Raw genomic sequence first — 22,845 nt, 5'->3', positions numbered from 1 at the left:
AGACTAAAAGAATTTATTTTCACAAAATCAAAGGATCATAGATCTAGAGCTAAAAAGGGTCTAATTGGCAATCTAATTCAACTCCCTGATTTAACAGATAAGGAAACCGAGGCCCAGAGAGATTAAATGACTTGCTTGAGGTCCCACAGGTAAGTCAGTGGCAGAGGTGAGATTTGAACCATAACCTCTGACTACAGACCTAGAGCCCATTGCCCACACTTAATTTATGTCTACTTCAGTTTAGTAGAGAATTCCACAACTGATTTGTATTTTGATTTCTTGGATGGGCTATTTTTGACACAATGGAAAAAAATTCAATTGTTGGAGAAAAGTTATATTTATGATATGCCATTGAAAACAGAGTGATAATAGCTTGCTCTTTTGCTGCTCTTTACAGTTTACAAAATGTTTTTCACACTCTGGAAAAGAACTCTGTTAGATTACAAATTGCTGTAAAATTACCAGTCTGCTTTAGTAGAGGAGGTTTGGGAATTTCTGTACCTATAGAAGATTTCTATACATCTGGGATTAACTTATGAATTCTGTCCTTATCCCCATCTTCTTACATACATGATCTCTAGTTATATGGCTAATAAGTGTCTGAGTCAAGAAGATCTGAGTGTAAATCTCTTTTCAGACATTTACTGGCTATAAAGGAGGGAAAGGAAGGGGAGGGAACAAACATTTATTGAGCCTACTATGTGCCAAGTACTGTGCTAAGTGCTTTACAAATATTATCTCATTTCATCCTCACAACGACTTTATGAGGGCGGTGCTGTTGTCCTCATTTTACAGATGAGGAAACTGAGACTGAGAAATATATGACCCTGGGCAAGTTACTTAACTTCTCTGCCTTTGCCTTAGTGAAAGACAGTTCTGGCAGACTGATTGCTTTTTCCATCTTCAAACCCACTCTCCCACTTTCCATAGAAATGATGTGAGGCAAGATGTGTTTCCTCATCTGTAAAATGGGGATGATATTAGCAGCCACTTCACAGGGTTGTTGTGAGGATCAAGTGAAATGACATATATAAAGTATTTCATAAAATTTAAAGTGCTGTATAAATGTGGTATAGTGCATAGATTGCCAGGCCTGGAGTTAGGAAGACCTGAGCTCAAATCCAGTCTCAGACACTTACTAACTGTGTGACCTTGAACAAGTCACTTTACTCTGTCTGCCTCAGTTTCCTCATCTGTAAAATGAGCTGGAGAAGGAAACGACAAGCCACTCCAGTATCTTTGCCAAGAAAACCTCAAGTGGGATGATGAAGAGTTAGATGTGACTGAAAATGACTGAATAGCAGCAGCCACAGCATAAATGCTAGTTGCTGTTAAAAAAAAGAATAAAACCAGCTGGGTGATACAGTGTATAGAGCCCTGGGTCTATATGGGTTCAAATATGACTTCAGAAACTTACTGTTTAACCCTGGGCAAGTCAATTAATCATTTTCTCCCTCAGTTACTACATCTGGAAAATGGGGATAATAATATCTTCTATTTCCCAGGGTTCAAGTAGTATACTATTTGAAAAGCCTTTCACAAATTTTAAAATGCTGTATATAAGTGTTAGTTGTGCTACTATCATCCCCATTTTCCAGATGAGAAAACTGAAGCTGAAAAATGTCAGATGACTCACTCCATGTCACACAGCCAGTAAATGTATGAGACAGAATTTGAACCCAGGTCTTCTGGCTATCTATCTGCTATGCTACATAGTCCTCATTATAGACATAGAACCACCAACCCCAAAATTATAAAGACAGTTGCAGTGGAGCCAATAAATAATTTGACTAGCTAGTTGCCTTTAAAAGAAATTAAAAGGAGATATTTATAATTACAAATCTTATTTTTAAATTGCCCAAAACACCATTAAATACAAGAACTATGTAATAAAAGAAAAAAATAAAGCTATCTAGTTTTTCCTTTCCTAAACTCATTTACTGTAAATTATTGCATTTTTAGATTTGTGTTATTAACAATGCAGCTTTTTCAGGAGGGACTGTTTCTGTCTTATGGACCATGTGGTCTATACATGGCATGAGACAGTGTTTTTATAGTTCATCTAGTTAAAAAAAACACAACAAACCTTGTCTTAAGACATGTTAGATTTGCCTTGTATATGCTTTTAAGGGTTTATAAAGAGTATATCACCTCATCAGACAACTGCCAATTCTTTTTTGCTGGAGGCAACAGAAAGAATTCCATACCCATTAGTTTAATCTCACTGTGCCAAAACAGCTAGTTTTCTGTTTTATTCATTAATCTGTAAATATTGTTTTAATATTTTCCTATTAGTTAGGTTTAAAATAAACATGGCTATTTTGCAATTTTATTTCTTAGGCCTTATTAGTGTACTCTGAACCATAGTTAATTTGGTTTAATTTGAATTTTATATTTCTTCTTAGTTAGAAGTCGTCCAGCTATCCAAGCTAGGCATCACTTGCCCCATGAAGACCCTCATATTCACTTTAATAGCTATGGTACCTTGTTCATCCTCAGGAAAGTCACCAGCAACACTCAGCTTTGTCATTTTGGGGCTATTTTCCAAACCAGTGAGTCCTGACCCAGGAACCTGAGGGTTCTATATCTGTCCTTAACACTAGGCAGGGTATGCTATAGGAGAACTATATGTGGTTTGTACCATTACAAGAGAAGGACCAGAGCTGGGCAAAAACAGTATTGTACCCGCGGTGAAACTGGCAAAATGAAGTTTTCAAGATATGTGAGAAGGTGGAAAATGTGGTGAATTTGCCCAGGCCTTTTGCCTTAGTGAAAGACAGTTCTGGCAGACTGATTGCTTTTTCCATCCTCAAACCCACTCTCCCACTTTCCATAGAAATTATGTGAAGCAAGATGTGTTTTAAACATCCAAACCTAAAAAAAAACACATTTTTGAGGGGACGTCAGTATTCCAGGTTTAGCATTTCACTGTCCTCCGCTGATTTTAAACATTTGAAGACCTTGGTGAACTGTGTCCATGATCTCATTGAGCTGCTGGCTCATACCACTCACCTTAGGAAGTCTTTGGATCCCAGGCAGATGCGATCACTTTTGTATGTTTCCCAAAATGGCTCTCGCTTTGTGGTATACCATCTCAGTGGCCTGCAGAGAAGAAAGAGAATTAGAAATGCAATTAGACAGCTTATGAGGTGTGACTATAATGAGACTAATTTTTATGTGTGGCCTGTGGAGCCGGTCTCATTATTTTACAGCCATTCAAGTTGTTATATGGTTGAAAAAAAATGTTGCTTGTGAGTAATAGCGTTTTACCATTTATTCAAGAACAGTTTATTCTTAGGAAAAGATTGCTGTGTAATTTTGCCATTTGCCATGGGCTGTCGGATGATCTGACATACATATACACCACTCAGAAGCTTTTAGCTTTTGGATTATATTTTTGAAAGTCATTTTAAATCTTGACAAAAGGATCTGAGTACGGTTCTTTTGAATTTACATTGGTACAGCCTTATTCTGTATCAGATCTCGGGGGAGCACCATCAGTGTTGGAAAATTGATTTCATGTAAATTAGTGAATAAGGGACAGTTTCTAAGAATTGTATTTACCATTTTCTTATTTGGGAACAGTAGGAAAAAATATCACGTTGTTGTCGTTGTTGAGTTCTTCATGACCCCATTTGGGGTTTTGTTGGCAAAGATACTGTAGTGGTTGGCCATTTCCTTCCCCAGATCATTTTACAGAGGAGGAAACTGAGCAAACGGGGTTTAATGACTCACTCAGGATCACACAGCTTAGTAAGTGTCTGAGGATGGATTTGAATTCAGAAAGATAAGTTTTCATGACTCTGTCTACTGCACCACCTAGCTGCCTCATGGAATGTCAGGTTATACCTCTAGATATAATTTCACTGGTCCATATTGTTAATAAATTCATAATTGTGAAATTATAGGAAATAGTATTATAAGTAAAAGACTGAACCAACTTTAAACAACCATGTAGCCTTTTCTCAAAAGTTTTAAAATTTTATAAGTACCTTTATGTATAAGAAATTTTATTGATGTCTAAGAATGAGGCTAGGTGTCTGGTTCAAAGACCTGCACGTCAAATATCCCTAATTCTACTTTCTCTCTCTTCCATTCTCCCTGTCATTCTCTCTCTCTCTCTGTCTCTCTCCCTCTCCCTCTGTCCCTCTCTCTGTATCACTATTACTTCCCAATGACTCCTCAATAGCCTCTAAACACACACACACACGTATGTATATATAGAGATATACATACGTTTATGCACACATAAATACATATATATATACACAAATATATATACACATAAATATACACAGTAAAGGAAATTGACCCATTGGCCATGTCTGAAAATATATGTGTTTTTTCCTGCATCTGTATTCCATTTCTCTGCAAGGAGATAGATATCACTGTCTGTCCTCAGAAACCTCAGTTTTCTTTCCTGTAAGAGGAGGGGAGTGAAGTTGGATTTAGACCCTGTGACCTCTGAGGTTCTTCCCACCATTGATCATTGCATCCAATGACCAGCTTCCTCAAATCTTTCACGATTATAGTCAGCATGTAAGTTGTTGTCTGGTTCTGCTCATTTCCCCTTGCACCAGTTCCTATAAGTCTCCCTAAGTTTCTCTGAATTCTTCATATTTGTCATTCCATATGAGGGAAGGGAACAGGCAGAGACTAAACATTTATTACATGCTTACTGTATGTGAGGCACTGTGCTAAGCTGTGTTCTATCATTTTGTCCTCACGACAACTCTGGGAGAAAAATGCTATTTTGATCTCCATTTATAGATAAAGGTTATGTGACTTGCTCAAGATCACATAGCTAGCTAGTGTCTGAAGTTGCCACCACAAAAAGAGTTGCTATAAATATTTTTGTGCATATAGGTCCTTTTCCTTTTTGTTTTTTATATCTTTGGGATATAGACCTAGTAGTGGTATTACTGGGGCAAAGGGTATGCACAGCTTTATGGCCCTTTGAGTATAGTTCTAAATTGTTCTCCAGAATGGTTGAATCAGTTCACAATTCCACCAACAGTGCATTAGTGTCCCAATTTTTTCTCCAACATTTATAACTTTCCTTTTCTCTCATATTAGCCAATCTGATAGGTATGAAATGGTACCTCAGAGTTGTTTTATTTGTTTTTCTCTAAACAGTAGTGATTTAGAGAATTTTTCATATGACTGTAGGTAGCTTTGATTTCTTCACCTGAAAACTGTCTTTTCACGTCCTTTGACCATTTATGAATTAGGGAATGGCTTATATTCTTATAAATTTGACTGAGTTCTCTATATATTTGAGAAATGAGTCCTTTATCATAGAAAATTACTGTAAAAATTTTCCTATAGTTTTCTCCTTTTCTTCTAATCTCAACTGTATCACTTTTGTTTGTGCAAAACCTTTTTAATTTAATGTAATCAAAATTATCCATTTTACATCCTGTAATGTTCTCTTTGTCTTGTTTGGTTATAATTCCTTCCTTTATCCATAGATCTGACAAGTAAAATTTTCCATGCTTCCTTAATTTGCTTATGTTTTTACCATTTACGTCTAAATCATGTACCTATTTTAACCTTATCTTAGAATACAGTATAAGATGTTGGTCTATAACTCGTTTTTGCCAAACTGCTTTCCAGTTTTTCTAGCAGTTTTTGAGAAATAGTAAATTCCTTCAGTTCTTTCTCTGGAGATGGATAGCAGTTTTCATTTTAAGTCCTTCAGAATTGTGTTATGTGATTGTATTGCTGAGAATAACTAAGTCATTCACAGATGATCATTGTGCAGTGTTGTTGTTATCATGTACAGTGATCTTCTGGCTTTGCTTACTTCATTTGGATCAATTCATATGAATCTTCCCAGGTTTTTCTGAGAGCATCCTGCTTGTCATTTCTTGCAGCATAGGAGTATTCCATTGCAATCAATTAATACAACTTGTCAAGCTATTCCCCAACTGATGGGCATCCCTTCAGTTTCCAATTCTTTGCTAACACAAAAGAGCTGCTATAAATATTTTTGTACATATAGCTCTCTTTCCATTTGCTGTTATCTCTTTTGGATACAGACTTACTTGTGATATTGTTGGGGAATCAAAGGGTATGAACAATTTTATAAACTTTTGGGCATAATTCTAAATTATTACCTAGTCTTCCTTAATACATACCACTTTATTCTCATTCTCCCTCTCTGTCTTCCTCTCCCTATATATTCCATATATATTCCAAACCATAATTAGTGGTACTAGGTAATACATAATTACCTAGAGGGTTATTAAGCCTTATAGTTTACAGATGAAATCAAAAAGTGTGATGAATTTGAGAAAAAGGATGGAATATGTTCTTGTTAAAAATTGATACCTCTTTGTTCCCAGAAGGGAAATCATCTCCCTGTCTCCTCTTTCCTTCTCACTCCTTCCCCTATTCCCCTTAGTCAGTAGTATTTATTTCTCTAAATGCTTTTTTTCAAATCAGACTATCAGGTATCCATTTCTCTGGCTTACATGGAATATGTAAATAATTGATCCTTGTGGTGTTTTTGTTGAAGAGCATATAAAGGGAATGAGAGAAATCTGTAACTATAAAGAAATTTACCTTTATACCATTTCACTTCTATTCCTAGGGGAGGAGTTATTGGCAGATTCCACTCTCTTGGCAGCCTTTTTCTTGTCTCTACAGCTATAATTTGATCTTAGTTTTAAAAATATAGTTCTATTGACCACTATTAGCTATGTATATATCAATGTATATGTGGATACATGTATGAATATGAATTATAGTCTGTATAGATGTGTGCAGTTTGTGTCTAAATGGAAATTCCTTTTTATTAAAAGATGATTCTCTGAACTGTTCTTCATTTGAAGAGATCTGTGTGAAACTGATTTGAGGGAGAAAATGCCAAGCCTCTTCTAGTCCCTTCCTGATTTAAGGGCAATGCATAGAAGTGTAACAGAACATCCATACATGGCAAATGTGACCTTCAGTAGCCACCAGAGCTTCACTTCATTTCATCATAGCATTAATAACTAGAGATCTCTTGTTTTATAGATAAGTGACATTGATTTTGTTTTGCTTGAAATTGCACTACTTTAAGTGCATCCTTAAGACATTTCTTTTGTCTTTCCTATCCTCATGATTGACATTTTTCAGTCTCACTTGTGATGTCTGGGGGTTTGGGGTTTTTTTTGGTGTTGGGGTATCACTCATATATTTATAGGATATAGATCTTTAAATTTTCAATTGCAATATGAATTTGTATAATTATAGGTTATACATAGCACTTAACCATTCTTAACTATTAATAATTTACATTTTAAATTTTGTGGATGCTACTGCAGCTCTAACTTTTATCACTGACTCTTGCTGCTTGATTGGACCATCTTTTCTTGTCAGATATTGACTGGATTATGTTTCCTAGAAGAGAAGAAGTATGGTGCAGAGCAGTGGTATTAAATTCAAACAGAAAAAGTTACATCTTAACATAACCTTTGTTTATTGTATTTGTATTTATTTTGTTAAATATTTTCCAATGACATTTTAATCTGGTTTGGGCTACATTAAAGAGTGTTGCAACAGGATTCAGCCCTGGTGTTTGAAATTTCCAGTACAGTGGATAGAACACTGCGCCTAGAATTGGGAAAGCCTGGATTCGACCTATTTCTCACACTAGCTGTGTGGGACTTTGGACAAGTCTTTCAATCTCTTAGTGCCTCAAGCAACTCTTAGTGGACTAAAATCATTGGGAAGGGGAAGGGATCTAAAAATCACAGATCTGTAACTTCAGGCACATAATTCATAGTTGGTGTAATGGGCTACTACTCACTTAGGCCCATGTGGCATTTCATGGTCTTTTTGATCACCCACAGTTTTGATTCTTGGGAGATTGTGGTATTCCATGACTCATAATCATATAGCATCACTGACTATCAGTATTAAAAAGATGGGTTTTGTGGCAGGAGATAGTCATGAAATGTAAAAAAAATTTGGAGGAAGACCTTCATTCAATATGTTAGGCAGTTTCTTTGCAAAGTATTCGTGGAAGGTCATGGACAGCCATCCTGCAGAATGAGAAAGCCTGTATTATTCCAAGTTGGTGGTAGAAGTACTCATATAAATGAGATCATAGAGGTATTGAAGCAAAAGCATCTGCAAAATTACAGGAAAATAAAGGCAAATTGACTCTTTCCTTCTACACTGCTCCAAAGTACATATCTCTATTTTAAATGTCATTTTAACCATTAACATTGATGTTTATTTTCATTTAGGATGCTGGAGAAATGGTTCGTTCCTTTGTTGGTGGCCTGGAGCTTGTGGTCAATTTGCTGAAATCAGAAAACAAGGAAGTCCTAGCAAGTGTATGTGCAGCAATCACCAACATAGCAAAGGATCAAGAAAATTTAGCAGTTATAACAGATCATGGTGTTGTCCCTTTGTTGTCCAAACTTGCAAATACAGTAAGTAACACCTTAGTTATACCTAATGTTGTAATGGAGTTACATTGGGGAATCCATTCACATAAATGATCCAGGGTAGTATCTCAAATGAAATCCCACTTCTTTAGAGGCAGAAAGGTAGCAATGAATAAGCCAGGAAGACAGGAGTTCAAATCTGACCTCAGACACTTATATGTATATCTGTTACTTCTTAAAGAGGCCTATTCACTCAATGGGCGTTACCTCCCTCAAAGTGAGTACCTGAAAAGACCAAGGTCTCCCATTGCATCCTAGGCCATCTCCAGTCATATCTGGTCACTGGATCCAGATGGCTCAGGAGAAGAAAGTGAGGCTGGTGACCTTGCACAGCCCTCCTTCACTCAAAACAAAGTCAAATGCAAGTCATGTCATCATTTCTCTGATGTCATGGTCTTCTTCAAAAAAGGACAAACACAACAGTTACAGCATCCTAATCAAATCTCTTCTCCTCTCAGTGCCCCAGGCAAATAAGACCATAAATAAAATTCTGACCCAAAAAAATGAAATCCACAGATAATACAAATATTAAATTTTAACAATAGCTTTAACACAATGAATTAGCCATAATGTAGGAAAATGAAGGAATCACAAGAAGGAAGGAAAAAGTAAGAGGTCTGTAACAGGAATGTTGTCCTGAATATGTCATTAACTTTGGGCAAATCTCTTAATTTCTATAGGTCTTAATTTCCTTATCTGAAAACTGAAGAGTTGGACTAAATGAACTGTTGAAGCAGTATGGTAGAGTAGAAAGAACAGTGGCTCTGGAGGTCAGAAATTCTGGGTTCAAAGCCTATCTCCAGTGCCCATTACCTATGCGATCTTGAGCAATTCAAAGGAGATAGTATAGATAAAGCATTTTACAAACATCAAAACACGGCATAAAATGTTAGCTGCAATTACTTGTTACTAACCTCCCCAGGAGCCTCAATTATCCAATCTGTAAAGGGATCAGACGCATCCTGGGGTTCTATCATCCCTTTCCAGCTCTGGTAGCTTATGATTCTATGAAAAATTAAGACTTAGTGGTATTCACAATTCAAATATTAACATTCAATTAGGCAATTAGTTCTTGTCTCAAATGCTGGATTTTCCTTGATTTTTTCCCCACATTTCTCCTAAAGGGTCTATGGTCCAAAGATTAAAATTCTCAGATTATTCTCCAAACCTCATGTTAATACCATTTTCAGCCTTTTTCTCTACCTCCCCCTGCATTAGAGTATATGTACTGTAAAAGAGTACCCTGCCTTTTTTTTAAAGCCAAGTTGCTAACAATTTTGTCTGTATTTTTATATTCTCCTATGTGAATATCACATTGGGGTGTGGAGGTGAGTGCAAGCTTACCTTAAAACAGTCCTAACCATGTGTGTCCCCCAAGGCTCCTTCCTGGTCTTTTTTCCTCTTTCTCAACAATTTTCCCCCTAATGATCTCATCTCTTCCCCTGGATTCACTTGTCATCTCTCTGCAGGTGATTCCCAAAGCTATATTGTTGTTCAGTTGTTTCAGTTGTGTCTGATTCCTCAAGACCCTTTTGTGATTTTCTTGGCAAAGATACTGGAGTGGTTTGCCATTTCCTTCTCCAGTTCATTTTACAGATGAGGAAACTGAGGCAATCAGGATTAAGTGACTTGCTCAGGGTCACACAGCTAGTAAATGTCAGGTTGGATTTGAACTCATGAACATGAGTCTTCCTGATTCCAAGACCACTGTTCTATCCATTACATCACCTAGCTCCCCCTGTGGATTTATACACTTGTAAAGTGTTTCTGAAACCTGAAAAATACAGCAGTTCCAATGTAAAAAAAAAATTTTGGAGGGGTCATATTGGGCGTATGTCTCCAAGTTGGAGTTGGATTTACAAATCCTCTAAACCAGGGATATTGTAACATATGTGTCCATCTTCCCTATGCAGAACAACGATAAACTAAGGTGGCATCTAGCTGAAGCTATTTCTCGTTGCTGTATGTGGGGCAGAAATAGAATTGCCTTTGGGGAACACAAAGCGGTGGCACCATTAGTGCGGTACCTGAGATCCAAAGACCCAAATGTTCACCGAGCCACAGCCCAGGCCCTCTACCAGCTCTCAGAAGATGCCAACAATTGCATCACCATGCATGAAAATGGAGCAGTCAAGGTAAGTGACAGTCAGAGTATCCAAGACTCATTCGAAATGGGAGCAAACTTTGGGTGATGCTAAATTTATCCTGAGAAGGGTAATTTGAACATTCTGTTTTGTCCCTGCCTGGCTTACAGATGCAGATATTGCATTACTTCACGCAACAGATGTGTTACTGGAAAGTTGTCTGTAAATAGGATTTTTCTAAAATTAGTCGTGTTTTATACACACTAGAGGGTCTGGCTTGCAAAATGCCCTAAAACTCCTTCCAAGGTGGATGCTTTTGTAGAATAATCACCTCCTTAATTGTATTTGTTTGAATCAAGGTGAGCCTGTAAAATCTTAATGCATAAAGAGTGACAGATACTGTAAGCCTGTTTCATTGTTTATCTGGAACTTATTATTATAGCATTAAAGCACAAATGCATAGCAAACACCAGTAGGTGGTAGGGAACATTGGAATGACCATTAAGTCTGGTTTCAGATTCTACCTCCAATGCTTATTGCCCATGTGACCTTCGGCAAGCCATTTTACTTGGATCTGAGGTTCCTCATCTGTAGCATGTTGGCCAGCATGGCTTCTGAGGTCATTTCCAAGTCTATGTCTATTATCATATGATCTAATACTTCCAACTGAAAGACTCAGCTGTCAAGGTGATCCAGACTGGAATAAGGAGGGCATTAGTAAATTAGTCATTTACTATTAATTGGCAATTTAGTTCTCTTTAAAATGTTTTTAAAATTCAATTCAAAATAAAATATTCCATTTTATTCAAAATAAATTTGAAATTCAAAATAAAATTGAAATCAAAATAAAATTCAGAATAAAATGAATTCAAAATAAAAATGAAATCTATTTTCTATATTCCATTATTAAAAAGAAAGCAAAAACACAAGTGAGATTTGTATTAATTTGAGGTCACTTTAATTGTCTCTTTTTTACTCAGAAAGAGACTTTATATGTCTTTCTAATTTTTTAGTTTTCAATAAAAGTTTTTCCTTGCATTTTGAATAAGACTACTCAGCCAACTTGCAGACAGGGATGGTTACTGTTACTATATGTGGGCCCTGAGATTTCTATGGATCAGAGACCATCTAGTGCTATTGAATAGATGCTTTAAGGGCTTGGAAAATGAAAAGTACCTTTATAGAGACTGAATAGCTATTAAAAAGTATGCCATCACTTGTATTGAGGGGGAAAAGAGGTTTGTTGGGTTTTTTTTCCCATTTGAAAGAACTCTTATAACTGATTTGTATTGACTTGTCTTCTTATATAACAGAGACTCTTTACAAAAAATCTAATTCAGGAGCATATGACAATATTATATATGTGTGTGTGTGTGTGTATATATGTATAAATACACATTTATTTATTTATTTTTATACTGTAAGGTGACTAGGAACTTGATCATTAGTTGATAATTATTCAAAGTCTTAGTTGTGCTGAGTTTGAAATCTATAGTAGGAATCAGGAAATCTTGTAATTAGAATATTATTTTTAGAATGACTTTCTCTCCACCATCCCTCCTCTCTTTTCTTTATGTTTAGGGACTGATCTAGTTTATGTAGGAATAGGGTGTTAATTTTTCAAAAATAAAACATCTGGTTTGCAATACTATATTCAAAGATGTATCATCATTTCCATTATAAAAGTCTATTTTCACAAGTCTGTAACCTGGTCAAAATATTTTTACAGGTAAAAAAAAACATGACATACAAAATCCCTTTCAACTGTGGCTTGATTTTAACCCCCCCCCCCAAATTTGATGAAGAAATGGAATAATCATTTTAAATTATTAAAGTTACCAAAAGTAGATGCATTTCTGTGTGAGAAACACATATTTAATAATTAAATGTGAAATTCCCCTGCCCATGATATAAAGGTTGCCGTTCCTTTAAAAATTTGTTTTAAATTATCAAGAAGACTGAAAAATTAAACAACAGTTAAATTTTGGAATTTGATTTTCAGTTCACTCACAGCAATTCCTAATTCTGAAACTTCATAATGTTGTGAATGGCTTGACTCAGTTCATATTTGTATCCACTATAGTCATCAGTTAATTATTTGTTCTAATAGAGGGGAAGAGGAGCATGGATAATCTAATTTAAAAAAATATGTATACCTTCAACTTTTATATATATTCAACTTTTGAAGTCAAACTATTTGAAATTTAATACAGCTTGTTCTTCCCATTCACAGATTTGTGATTTGAAGCTTCCAAATATTATATAACTAGCATTTATGTGGTACTTTGAGGTTTGCAAATTTGATTACATTTGATTTTACTTTTGATTCTCACAGCAATCCTGTGAGGTAAGTGCTACATTATCCCCACTTTACAGATGAGGACAGCCAAGGCATAGAGATATTGAGTGACTTGCCCAGGGCCACACAGCTGGTAACTCAGACAGGAACAGATCTTCCTGATTCCATACACAGTGCTCCATCCACTGTGCCATCTGCTTTCCTTTTTAGTAGATGTGACACCTACATTCTTTACTCTCTGGGCAACTCCAGGGCATATACCATGCCTCTTGTTATCAGCCTAGATAGTGCAGTAGATCTCTCTGGGAATATTTAACCCTCTTCTAGGGGACATGATAGCTGTGTTCAAGTATTTGAAGGACTGTCATATTCTGCTTGGTTCCAGAGGGAAAAAATGGGAGTGGAATTAGTTTTTAAAAAAGTGAGTGGAATTTGCAAAAGGTTAGATTTAGGTCTGTTGTAAGGAAAAACTTGTTAGTGACAACAGTGTCCAAAATGGGGATGTACTGTCTCAGGCACCCCTGGCCTTACAGAGAGGATTCTGATTCAGGTGTGCGCTGCGTTGGACAGCGGCTGAGGCACCCTGCCCTGTCCTGTAACTGAGGTTCTGTGATTGTTTGGAGTTCTGGCAAGTTGAATCGTTTTCCTTTTCTTCCACATTGTCCTTCACTTCCAATCTATTGTTGTCTCTTTTGTTTCTTTGGTGAGACTTGCCTTTGCAGATTCTGGCTTTTCTATTCTGCCCATTATTTTAGCTGCACAGACCATAAATTCTCCTCTCATAATTCTTATTTCCCTTTTAAACCCGTCAGGAACATAGTGTTATAGTACCATGTTCCCCACCCCCCAAATCTACAGAGTCCTCTGTCTCATTAAGTGTTGGATCTTTTCCCTTAGTCTCCAAGTATTTATTCATAGATGCCTGAACTCATTTACTAGATCTGGAGGCCATATTTCTCTCTGTAGTTAATGTTTTCCCTGTTGATTTATATGCTTACATCCAAGGTTTTTGGGTTTTCTTTTTCCTGTGATCTTTGGTAATTTCAGTCTTTTTCTGATAGTGGTTTCTTTGGGCACCACATGTCAAAGTGTCTCAGCCACCTCCCACTCTAGGCAATTCACACACAGTAGCCCAGGTATCTGGCGAAAGTGACTTTGGGGTAGACAGAACTGACCCCAGCTTGACACTGAATACTTTCTCTCATGCTTAGTGGAATGCCACATAACCCCTATATCCTGTTACACTATAACACTATATCCTGTTACATTCTCTCTGATCCTCAGTTCTCTGTCCAGGCATGGGAAGGTCAGAGAGTTACCATGTTGGCACTGTGGTTGATTTTTGTAGTCTGGGCTTAAGGCATGGTCTTTAAAAAAGGGCAAACCCAGCTAACAAACTCCAAGACATCTAGATAGGTTTCAGCCTTCAAAATTTACCTTCCTTTGGGTAGATCACCCCCTGGTAAGGTCATGATATCCCATGTGGAGAGAGGAAAACAGAACACAGGAGAGGAGAGGAGCTGAGTTACCCAACCGAAACTGGCCAGTTAGGTCCCTAGTGGGCAGCTTGGACTACTCACAGGTTGTGGCTTGTTGTTTGTGGAGGACCTCAACATCAGGAAGATGATGCTATGACTTGCAAATGAATTAGATTTGAGTGAGGGAGAGCTGGGCAAAGTCACCAGCCTCACTTTCACCTCAGGAGCCATTCTCATGGATTGGTCAACATTAGGTCCCTATCCAAGCACCACTTAATGATTATTATTTGGGCCCAGATAACTCAGAGTGAATGTAAATAGAAATTATTTTCCTTTTAGCCAGAAACCCTGAGGATCTTCCCCTCCCAGTTTGATTTTGGGGGGGGGGGGATTAATTGGTTCACTTCTTAAACAGCCCTTGATTGACTAGTCGTCCTTACTTCTGGAAGAGGACCAAAATGATGTCACTATGCTAGAATCAAGTTTCAGGATGTCCCACTGTGGCTAATCAGACCAATACATGCTCAGGATACTCCACCACAGGTAGGACACAGAGTCCATGTGAACATTTGGAGTGGGTTCTCTAAGTTTGTGCATCTTGCATTTCTTTTGAACTGTTTCAATTCTGCTTTGCCCTTAAACACAGCACCATCTCTGATGTGGGCATGCCATGCAGAGCGGTCCTGCGCCAGTGTCTCCCATGTCACACAATCAGTTCCAAAGTTCTGAATGAACATTACCTCAGTCAGAGTGAGAACTTGGAAAGACCTTTGCTTAAAAAGGCCAAGGTTTCCCATTGCATCGTGGGCCTTCTCTAGTTGTCCTGATCTGTACCTGGTCACTGGACCCAGATTATTCCAGACAACAAAATGAGGCTGGTGCACAGCCCTGCCTTACTGAAATCCAGAACAAAGAACAAATCACAACCTGAATCTGGGTCACTGAGACTTAGGGTATGTGTGTGAGAGGGCTTTAGTGTTGAGCTTTGTGGCTGTCTGGGGTCATGGGAGTGAAAGTAGATAGGAAGGGATGGGTTTGAGACATTGTACAGTAGGGTCCCCACCTAGAATCCTGGTGTCTAGATCTCCTTGGCTCCAATTCCCAGTCTGGTGGGGATGAACTGAGAAAAACAAATGCACAAAGAGAAACAGAGCCCCAGGCCCATCTCTCAGAGCCTGGGTAGAAAAGAAGATTGGGGAAGGAAGACCTTCCCTTCTGACCAGTTCAGCTTGTGCTGCTCACATCATGGGTCAACTGTTATCCTCACACTGTGTAGGACAGAGAAGGTAGGCAGAAAGAATGATGGAAAGGGAGTAACCCTTGATGCCTGTTCTGATCAATCAAACCACCCATGTGGTAGGAGATCTAGGTATAACCAGACAAGCTCCCTTAAGGATCCTTCCACATTAGGCAAACTGAGTTTGCTCCAAAGATCCCTCTACACTAGAATGAAATAAAACTTGAGAGACAAGGTGGCAGCAGATTGTGGAGGGCCTTTAATTGACTTTATTTATTAGTCAAAAGAGAACCAAATTACATGGTTGTTAGAGAAGAAGTAACCTAATTAGATCCATGCATAAGAAAAATTTATCTGGTAACAGTGAAAAGGATGAATGGAAGAGACCAAGTCTTCAGATGGTAGCTTATTACTTCAGGTGGGAAAATTGTCTTCAGAAATGCCCTGGAATCACCAAGCAAAGCTTCCAAAGATCCCTGGCTCCTTTAGTTTCCTCTATACTTTCCTTCACCTTTCTTTTCTACATCATAACCCTACTACTCTGTTGCACTACTTCCCTATCTTACCTCTCAGCCCAGACTTCTGGATAGAGTAGTAGCCAGAGCCTTATTCCATGCAGTATGGCTTCTGAATCTAACCTACATTTGTGTTTTCTGCTGCTTGTGCAGAGTCTTGGTAGCTGTCTCATAGAGCTAGTGAAGGACTTTAATTGAGAAGGCAAAAGGAGATTAGGGTAGGGAGCTGAGAGGGTCCTGAAAAGTTACGGCAATGGAAGAGAAATGTAGTCTTTGCCACAGAGGGATGGACACCTGTTGCTTCTCCTAATAGAATCATATGAAAACCTCTATGAATAACTTTAATGTAGATAATTGGATATTTAATGATGCTTTGAAATGCACTCCACTCTTCTGAAATGAGAGGCATTAGCTACCCAGTCTCTCCCCCAGTTTCCCATATCCTTTATGTAACGCTGAAATCTGAAATCAGATTTTCAAAACCCAAAATCAGATCACATACTTGACAAAAAAAAAATGTTGCTTCTTCAAAAATTTTGGTTAAAAAAAACTTTGATTCCTTGATATTTGCACTCTCATATAAATTGAAGGATGCATTGTTACTATCTATGTATCTATTTATTTATATATCTATAGATCTGTTCATCTCCATATCTATCATCTATGTGTATGTACACACACACACACACACACACACACATATATAGTCATTCAATACTAATGCATATTCACAATTAACAAGATTATAGTATTTGAAACTCAACTGAAACTATTTGGATAATTTATCTAGGAAAAGCTTGTTTAATTTTTTTCTGATAAGAGAAAACAATCAATCAATAAGCATTTGCTTGTGCTTTCTTTATGTTTGGCACTGAGCTAAACAGATACAAAGAAAAAGGAAATAAGAGCCTCTGTCCTCAAGGAGCTTGTATTCTGACAGAGAAGAGAACATATATGAATCAGAACATATAAGATAAATACAGGGCAAATGGGAGGTAGGCTTATAGGTAGTGACACCATAAAGGTGGCCTTAAAACTTAGAACAATGATATAATATGGGTTTTAAAGATTCATTTCTGTCCAAATTATGAAATTTTGTAATAATTTGTCATGCTGAAACTGTTCACCTAAATTCTATATTTTGACAAGATTGCTTTTTTCATAACTAATTTCAATAATTTATTCTCTCAGAAACCCTGCTATGCCAAATTTCTCAAGTTGCCTTTTACATGCATCTCATCCTTAAGTTATCCGTCGACCTTGAGAAGGCCTTTTCCTTTTTTCATTTTTCTTCCTCCCCACCACCACCAGGTGGCACACGTTCTATGTGCTGTGCTCTGAATAGATTTTCAAATAGGAATATCCTTACTCAGAGACGTTAACTGGATAATATGTATTCTAGCTTGAAACAGTTATATTCAATGATCCCATTCACTCAGAAGAATTAGAGAGGTATATAAAAGAAGACCACCACGGGGAATGGAGCCTCTGGTTTCAAGGAATTCTACCAACTCCCAATGTTAGTCTTATCTGAACTACTCATGATGGTAGTAGTCAAAGACAGATGAGGTTGGCTCACTTAGATTGGAGCATCCAGCTCCCTTTGTCTATGTTGGAATAAAACCGCCACAGACCCTTGATGTTTGTAGGCCATCAAAAACCATTTGATGTCCTGAGTTGAACTAGTTGCCAGGAGTTCAGCTATTTGTTTATGTGGCTTAAATGTCTTAGGATTGTGGCAAAAGGATGACTTAAGATGGCAATGAGGCAGAAGTGCACATGTGGTCCTATATTCTTCTTGTATATCCACATGTTTACAAAGTATCCAATAAACCCTTTAGGGGAGAGAGAGAAGGGGATGGATGCTAAATATGTTGGAGAAAGAAAAATGACAGAACTGGTGGGCTATGAGGGGCAAGTAAAAGGGAAATGGTAAGGATAACTGTCAGTAAGAGCTTGGGTGACTAGAAGAATGGGGGTGCCACCAACGGCAAAAGTAGAATTGGGAGAAGAGGTAGGTTTAGGGGGACAAAGGGGAGGGAAAGCAAATAATCAAACTGCAAATGCATGCAGCTCAAAGAATAGTTTGCTGCAAGGTAACTTGGTGAAAAGGACTATCTTAGGGAGAAAATACAAAAAGCTTATTCTTCTGCAAATATGAAAAATATGAAAACAAGAATTTTTGTGCTTAGTGAAAATCCTACTACATATTCTGGTTTTAATGGTGGCATCAAAGGATGCTTTGTGAGAGGCAGGGTTTGTTCTCCATAAAATCCACCTGCAAAGATTGGAGATATGCTTCAAAGAGCTGTAGCTTTCCTTAAAAACCTATCTATGGGCAACTAAGTGGCATGGTGAGAGTCAGGAAAACTCATCTTCATGAGTTCAAATCTGGCCTTAGGCACTTACCAGCTGTGTAACCCTGGGCAAATCATTTAACCTCATTTGCCTCAATTTTTCATCTGTAAAATGAACTGGAGAAGGAAATGGCCAAACACTCTTTGCCAAGAAAATCTCAAGTGGAGTCAACAAAGATCTGGAAATGACTGAACAACAACATGGCTCTATCATCCATTCAGTGTCTAATTTCTTGAATACATTTATTTTTTTGAGCTTGTAATAAGTTCTAAAACTTAATACTCTTGGTGTAAATTGATCCTTTCTGATATTTTCTTTAATATTACCTCTTTCAAAATTTCCACTAATGATCTATCCATATATTTGAAGATTTGGTAACTTGGTCCCCTCTATGGTTACCTTCCATATACTTTATATATACCTGTTTCCTCATACCTTTTATTCTTTTATATATGCTTATTTGTGTAAATGTTATCTTTTTGAACTCCTGGAGAGCAGAGATTGTTTTTGCTTTTTTCTCTGTTCATTTAATGTTTGTTGATTGAGTTCTTCTAATTTCATTTTATCATGCCCTTAGGATATTATAGCTGTCTGATGCTGTATTATTATAGTCAATCCATAGGTATTTGTACAGTTGTCAAATCATTCCCTTTCACCCAGCTGCCCTACTCTGCTGTTATTTTGGGTCCCATCCACGGAGTACAGAAACCACTCTCAGGATGGGAGACTATTCTTATAAATCCAACACATCCTGTTGTAAGGGACACCATCCTTGCTGAACAACCTTAATATCCTGGGAGGATCTCATGGTGCTTATTGTCTTGCTACCAAGGAAATTTAGGACATGAGGAATGATGCTTCACGCAGCTGGATTATATCCCCTTTTGTTGGTCAGGTATTTGAAAGCTTCTGACTAAGGGATTATATTTTCCCATTGGAACTTTCTGTTAACATCTTTGTAGCATTAATTCTAATTTAAAATGATGATAGTCTTTAATGTCATTGATTAATAACATAATTTAAAATATAATGTGCAATATTAATTACAAGTAATATTTATTATGGGCAGCATTTCCTTGGTTATTTAAATCAAATCATGAAGATTAGTCACCACTGATTTCTCTGAAGTTATCTTGACCAAGAAGTTTTTGGGTTTGTACACAGATATTTTTATGTAGATGAATTTTTTCCATAATGCTTTCTTATCTTTAAAATGCTATCTTATTGATACTCTTAAAAAATATTTGGCCTATACCAAAGTTGTATTCCATTGTTAACACACATTTTTAAAAAGAGAGAATATATAATACATATGTGATCTAATGTGCAGTTATACACCATCCCCTCCCTGAATGAAGACAATTCTTTTTACTTTTCCCTAATTGATCATTTGAAGAAGGAAATGACAAACCACTCCAGAATCTTTGCTAAGGAAACCCCAAATGGGGTCATGAAGTCAGATATACCTGAAACAACTGAACAGGAAAAATAAAAATACTGATTATCTGTCTAAAACTTTTGTTCTTTCCTAAAGCTTCCATCATTGCCCCCTTCCTCCTCCTCCTTACTATACTTTAATGAGAAAATAGAGGCCATTTATTATGAACTCCATTTTTTCCTCCTATTTTTACATCTCAAAATCCCATGACAAAATTTCCCATCCTTGGTTCCAGTCTCTAAATTGTGTCACTTCTCCTCCTCAAGAGCAACTGCTCTATTTGTGTCTTTGATCCCATCATTTTCCATCTCCTTCAGGAATTTACCCCAACAACCAACTCCCCTCACCTCCCCTCCTTCCCTCTCTTCCCCACCTCTCCCTCCCTCCCCTCCTCTCCTCTCCTCTCCTTTCTTCCCATTGTACCTGTCAAATTGATATTTTTAATGTATGGGTCTAACTATTCCACTGCTCACTATGGCTCCCAATTCCCTGGAGGGTAAAATATAAATGCCTCCATTTAGCATTTATTGCCTTTTGCAATCTGATTCTAAGTCACTTTTCCAGGCTCATCGAATGTCTACTCCCCTTTTTGCACTTGAAATTCCAGTCAAACTGGCCTATTTGCTGTTTTATGCTCACACCATTCAGTCTCTCATCTCCTTGATTTTCCATAGGCAGTCCTCCACACCTCTTCACCTCCATCTCTTAGAAACCCTTAGTTTCTTTAAAGCTGAACTCCAAGGTACATCTTCTTGAGTGTAGACTGCCCTAATGCCTTCAGATTCTCATGCCCTTTCCCTCTGAAAATGATTTTATGTTTCTTAGCTATGTTCTTGTTATCCCTCCCGCCCAAGTAGAATACAATCTTTGTTTGTTTCTGCCTTTGTATCCCCTGTACATAGCCCAGTACCTGACATACAGTAGGCACTTAATAAATCCTTGTCAAATGGATGAATTTTGGGACTTTCTGACTGCATCCTAAAATGTTTCATATTTAAACAAGTTATTTATCTGAGTTCTGAATATTTACAAGTCATTGAACACATTAAATATCTTGCTGTAAAACACAGTCAGAAGAATTTTGTGGGCAGTAGCAATTCACCGCTGAGAGAGAAAGCATTTAGGTTTCATTCAGCACTCCTCCATTTGTTACACAACTTTGAATAAATCATTTAATCTGACCACATCTCAATTTCTCCTTCTGTTAAATGGGATTGAAAATAACAGTGATGACATAATGGAAAGAACAGTGGCTTTGGAGTCAGAAGACCTAGGCCAAAGTCCTATCTTTGTCATTTACAAATGGAGGACTTGGCCCCCTGGGTCTAGTTTCCTTGACATTGAATGGTTGGGGCCTTAAGTGGGATTCCATATGGAAAGCACCTTGTAAAATGTAAAAGACTACGTAAACATCACTTACTGTTGTCATTATCACTTGCTTCCAGAGACACCATGAAAACAAAATAAAATCATGGTCCCCAGACTGTCTTCTCTGCACTGAAAGGATGAGAGTAGATTTGCATCACTTCATACTACTTATTTCTTCATGCCTCTCCTCCCCCCACATTCTTTCCCTTAGCCAGAAAAGTGGTAGGTAGAAGGATCATAATCCATTTCCACTGAGTGGCTCCCCTTTTCAACTGAGGCACAATAATTCCACTTTGGACTGAACATCAAGAGCACAACATGGCACAGCCAAACAAGAGAAAATTCCCCGAGTAGTAGACGACCTTACACCGCCATTACCACCTTCATGGGCAGCAGGCACTGCACCAAAAAAAATGATTTTTGATGATGAAAATAGAACTGAAATATGTAAAAGTTATTTGAGTTCCTTAGGTTACAGTTTTAAATTATTTAAAGATTTTAAGCGTGTGGATTTGGGAAAGAAGCTTTAATCACTGTAAGTGAATTGGTTTTCTGTTTGCTATTCCAAGTTAATCCATTCTGAGATGGTCTTTGGCTGTGTGAAGACTTTTTTTTCCCTCCTTTAAATTTTTCTGGTCTGGACCTGTGATTTCATCGGTGTAAGAAACTGCCCATGTATAGACTCTCTTTACTGACTCAGACAAACTAGTCTGTAACTTCTGGTCATAAAGAATTGCCTAGAGCACCAAAAGGTTAATTATGATAATGATATTTAGCATTTTATAGCACTCAGGTTCTGCAAAGCACTCTACAAATGTGATTTCTTTGGGCCCTCACAATAACCCTGCAAGTTAGGTGCTTTTATTAATCCCCTTTTGTAGATGGGGAAACCATGGCACAAAAAGGTTAAGTGATTTGTCCAGCTAGCAAGTATCTGCTAGTACACTCTCCTTTGCATCAACTAACTGCCTTTTCTTATGAAAAAGAGCTTCATTTAATATTCTATTCCAATGTTGTATACTCTGAGTAAGTCAATTAACCTGATTATGACACAACTTCCATTCTGTAAAAGGGAAAAAACATATACTAGCAGTGGCATAGTAGATTGAGTACTGAATCTATAGAGGTTAAAAGACTTGCCTAGGCTAGCACAGTTAATATGTGTCAGAGATAGGCTCTGAAACTAGATCTTCCTGATTCTGAGGGTGACTCTTGCAACCACCATTTGCTTCCTTATTAATACTACTGAATTAGTACTAAGAATCCTGTTAAATACCCCTCTTCTTACTATGTTTGCCCTGCAAAGGTAGGAGAGCAGACAACAGTTGCCAGGGAACAACCGTACTCAAAGAGTTTCTACCATGATAGAACCTGTTGGACCTTATAATCCATTGGCACAGCCTTAGAAATTCCAAGGTCACCTCCAGATCATGATCGGGCACCATAGTAGCCCTGTGTGGGAGATCTTTCAAACATAAATGGTTAATATAAAACATTAAAACGAAGTCCCTCTCAGTATTTAGGAGCAAGGTCACTCATTAATTGTGACGTTTGATTTTTAAGCTATCTTTCCTCACCACCCTTACTCATTCTAAGATGACTTGCTTTTCAACTTTTACATCCTGGT

General features: G+C 37.5%; 1 protein-coding gene across 3 annotated transcripts in view; it reads left to right on the top strand.

Annotated features, from left to right (window-relative positions):
- The window catches only part of ODAD2 (outer dynein arm docking complex subunit 2), a 218,345-nt gene that overhangs the window by 154,941 nt on the left and 40,559 nt on the right, over nucleotides 1–22,845 (top strand). For all 3 annotated transcript variants that reach the window (XM_072651824.1, XM_072651822.1, XM_072651823.1), the window contains 2 exons: nucleotides 8,238–8,426; nucleotides 10,355–10,576. In XM_072651824.1, coding sequence (XP_072507925.1) covers nucleotides 8,238–8,426; nucleotides 10,355–10,576 — 411 coding nt within the window. The remainder of the gene's footprint in view (nucleotides 1–8,237; nucleotides 8,427–10,354; nucleotides 10,577–22,845) is intronic.

This window comes from Notamacropus eugenii, chromosome 3 (assembly GCF_028372415.1).
Source record: "Notamacropus eugenii isolate mMacEug1 chromosome 3, mMacEug1.pri_v2, whole genome shotgun sequence".
Taxonomy (NCBI): Eukaryota; Metazoa; Chordata; class Mammalia; order Diprotodontia; family Macropodidae; genus Notamacropus; species Notamacropus eugenii.
This window is presented reverse-complemented; position numbering and strand designations above follow the sequence as displayed.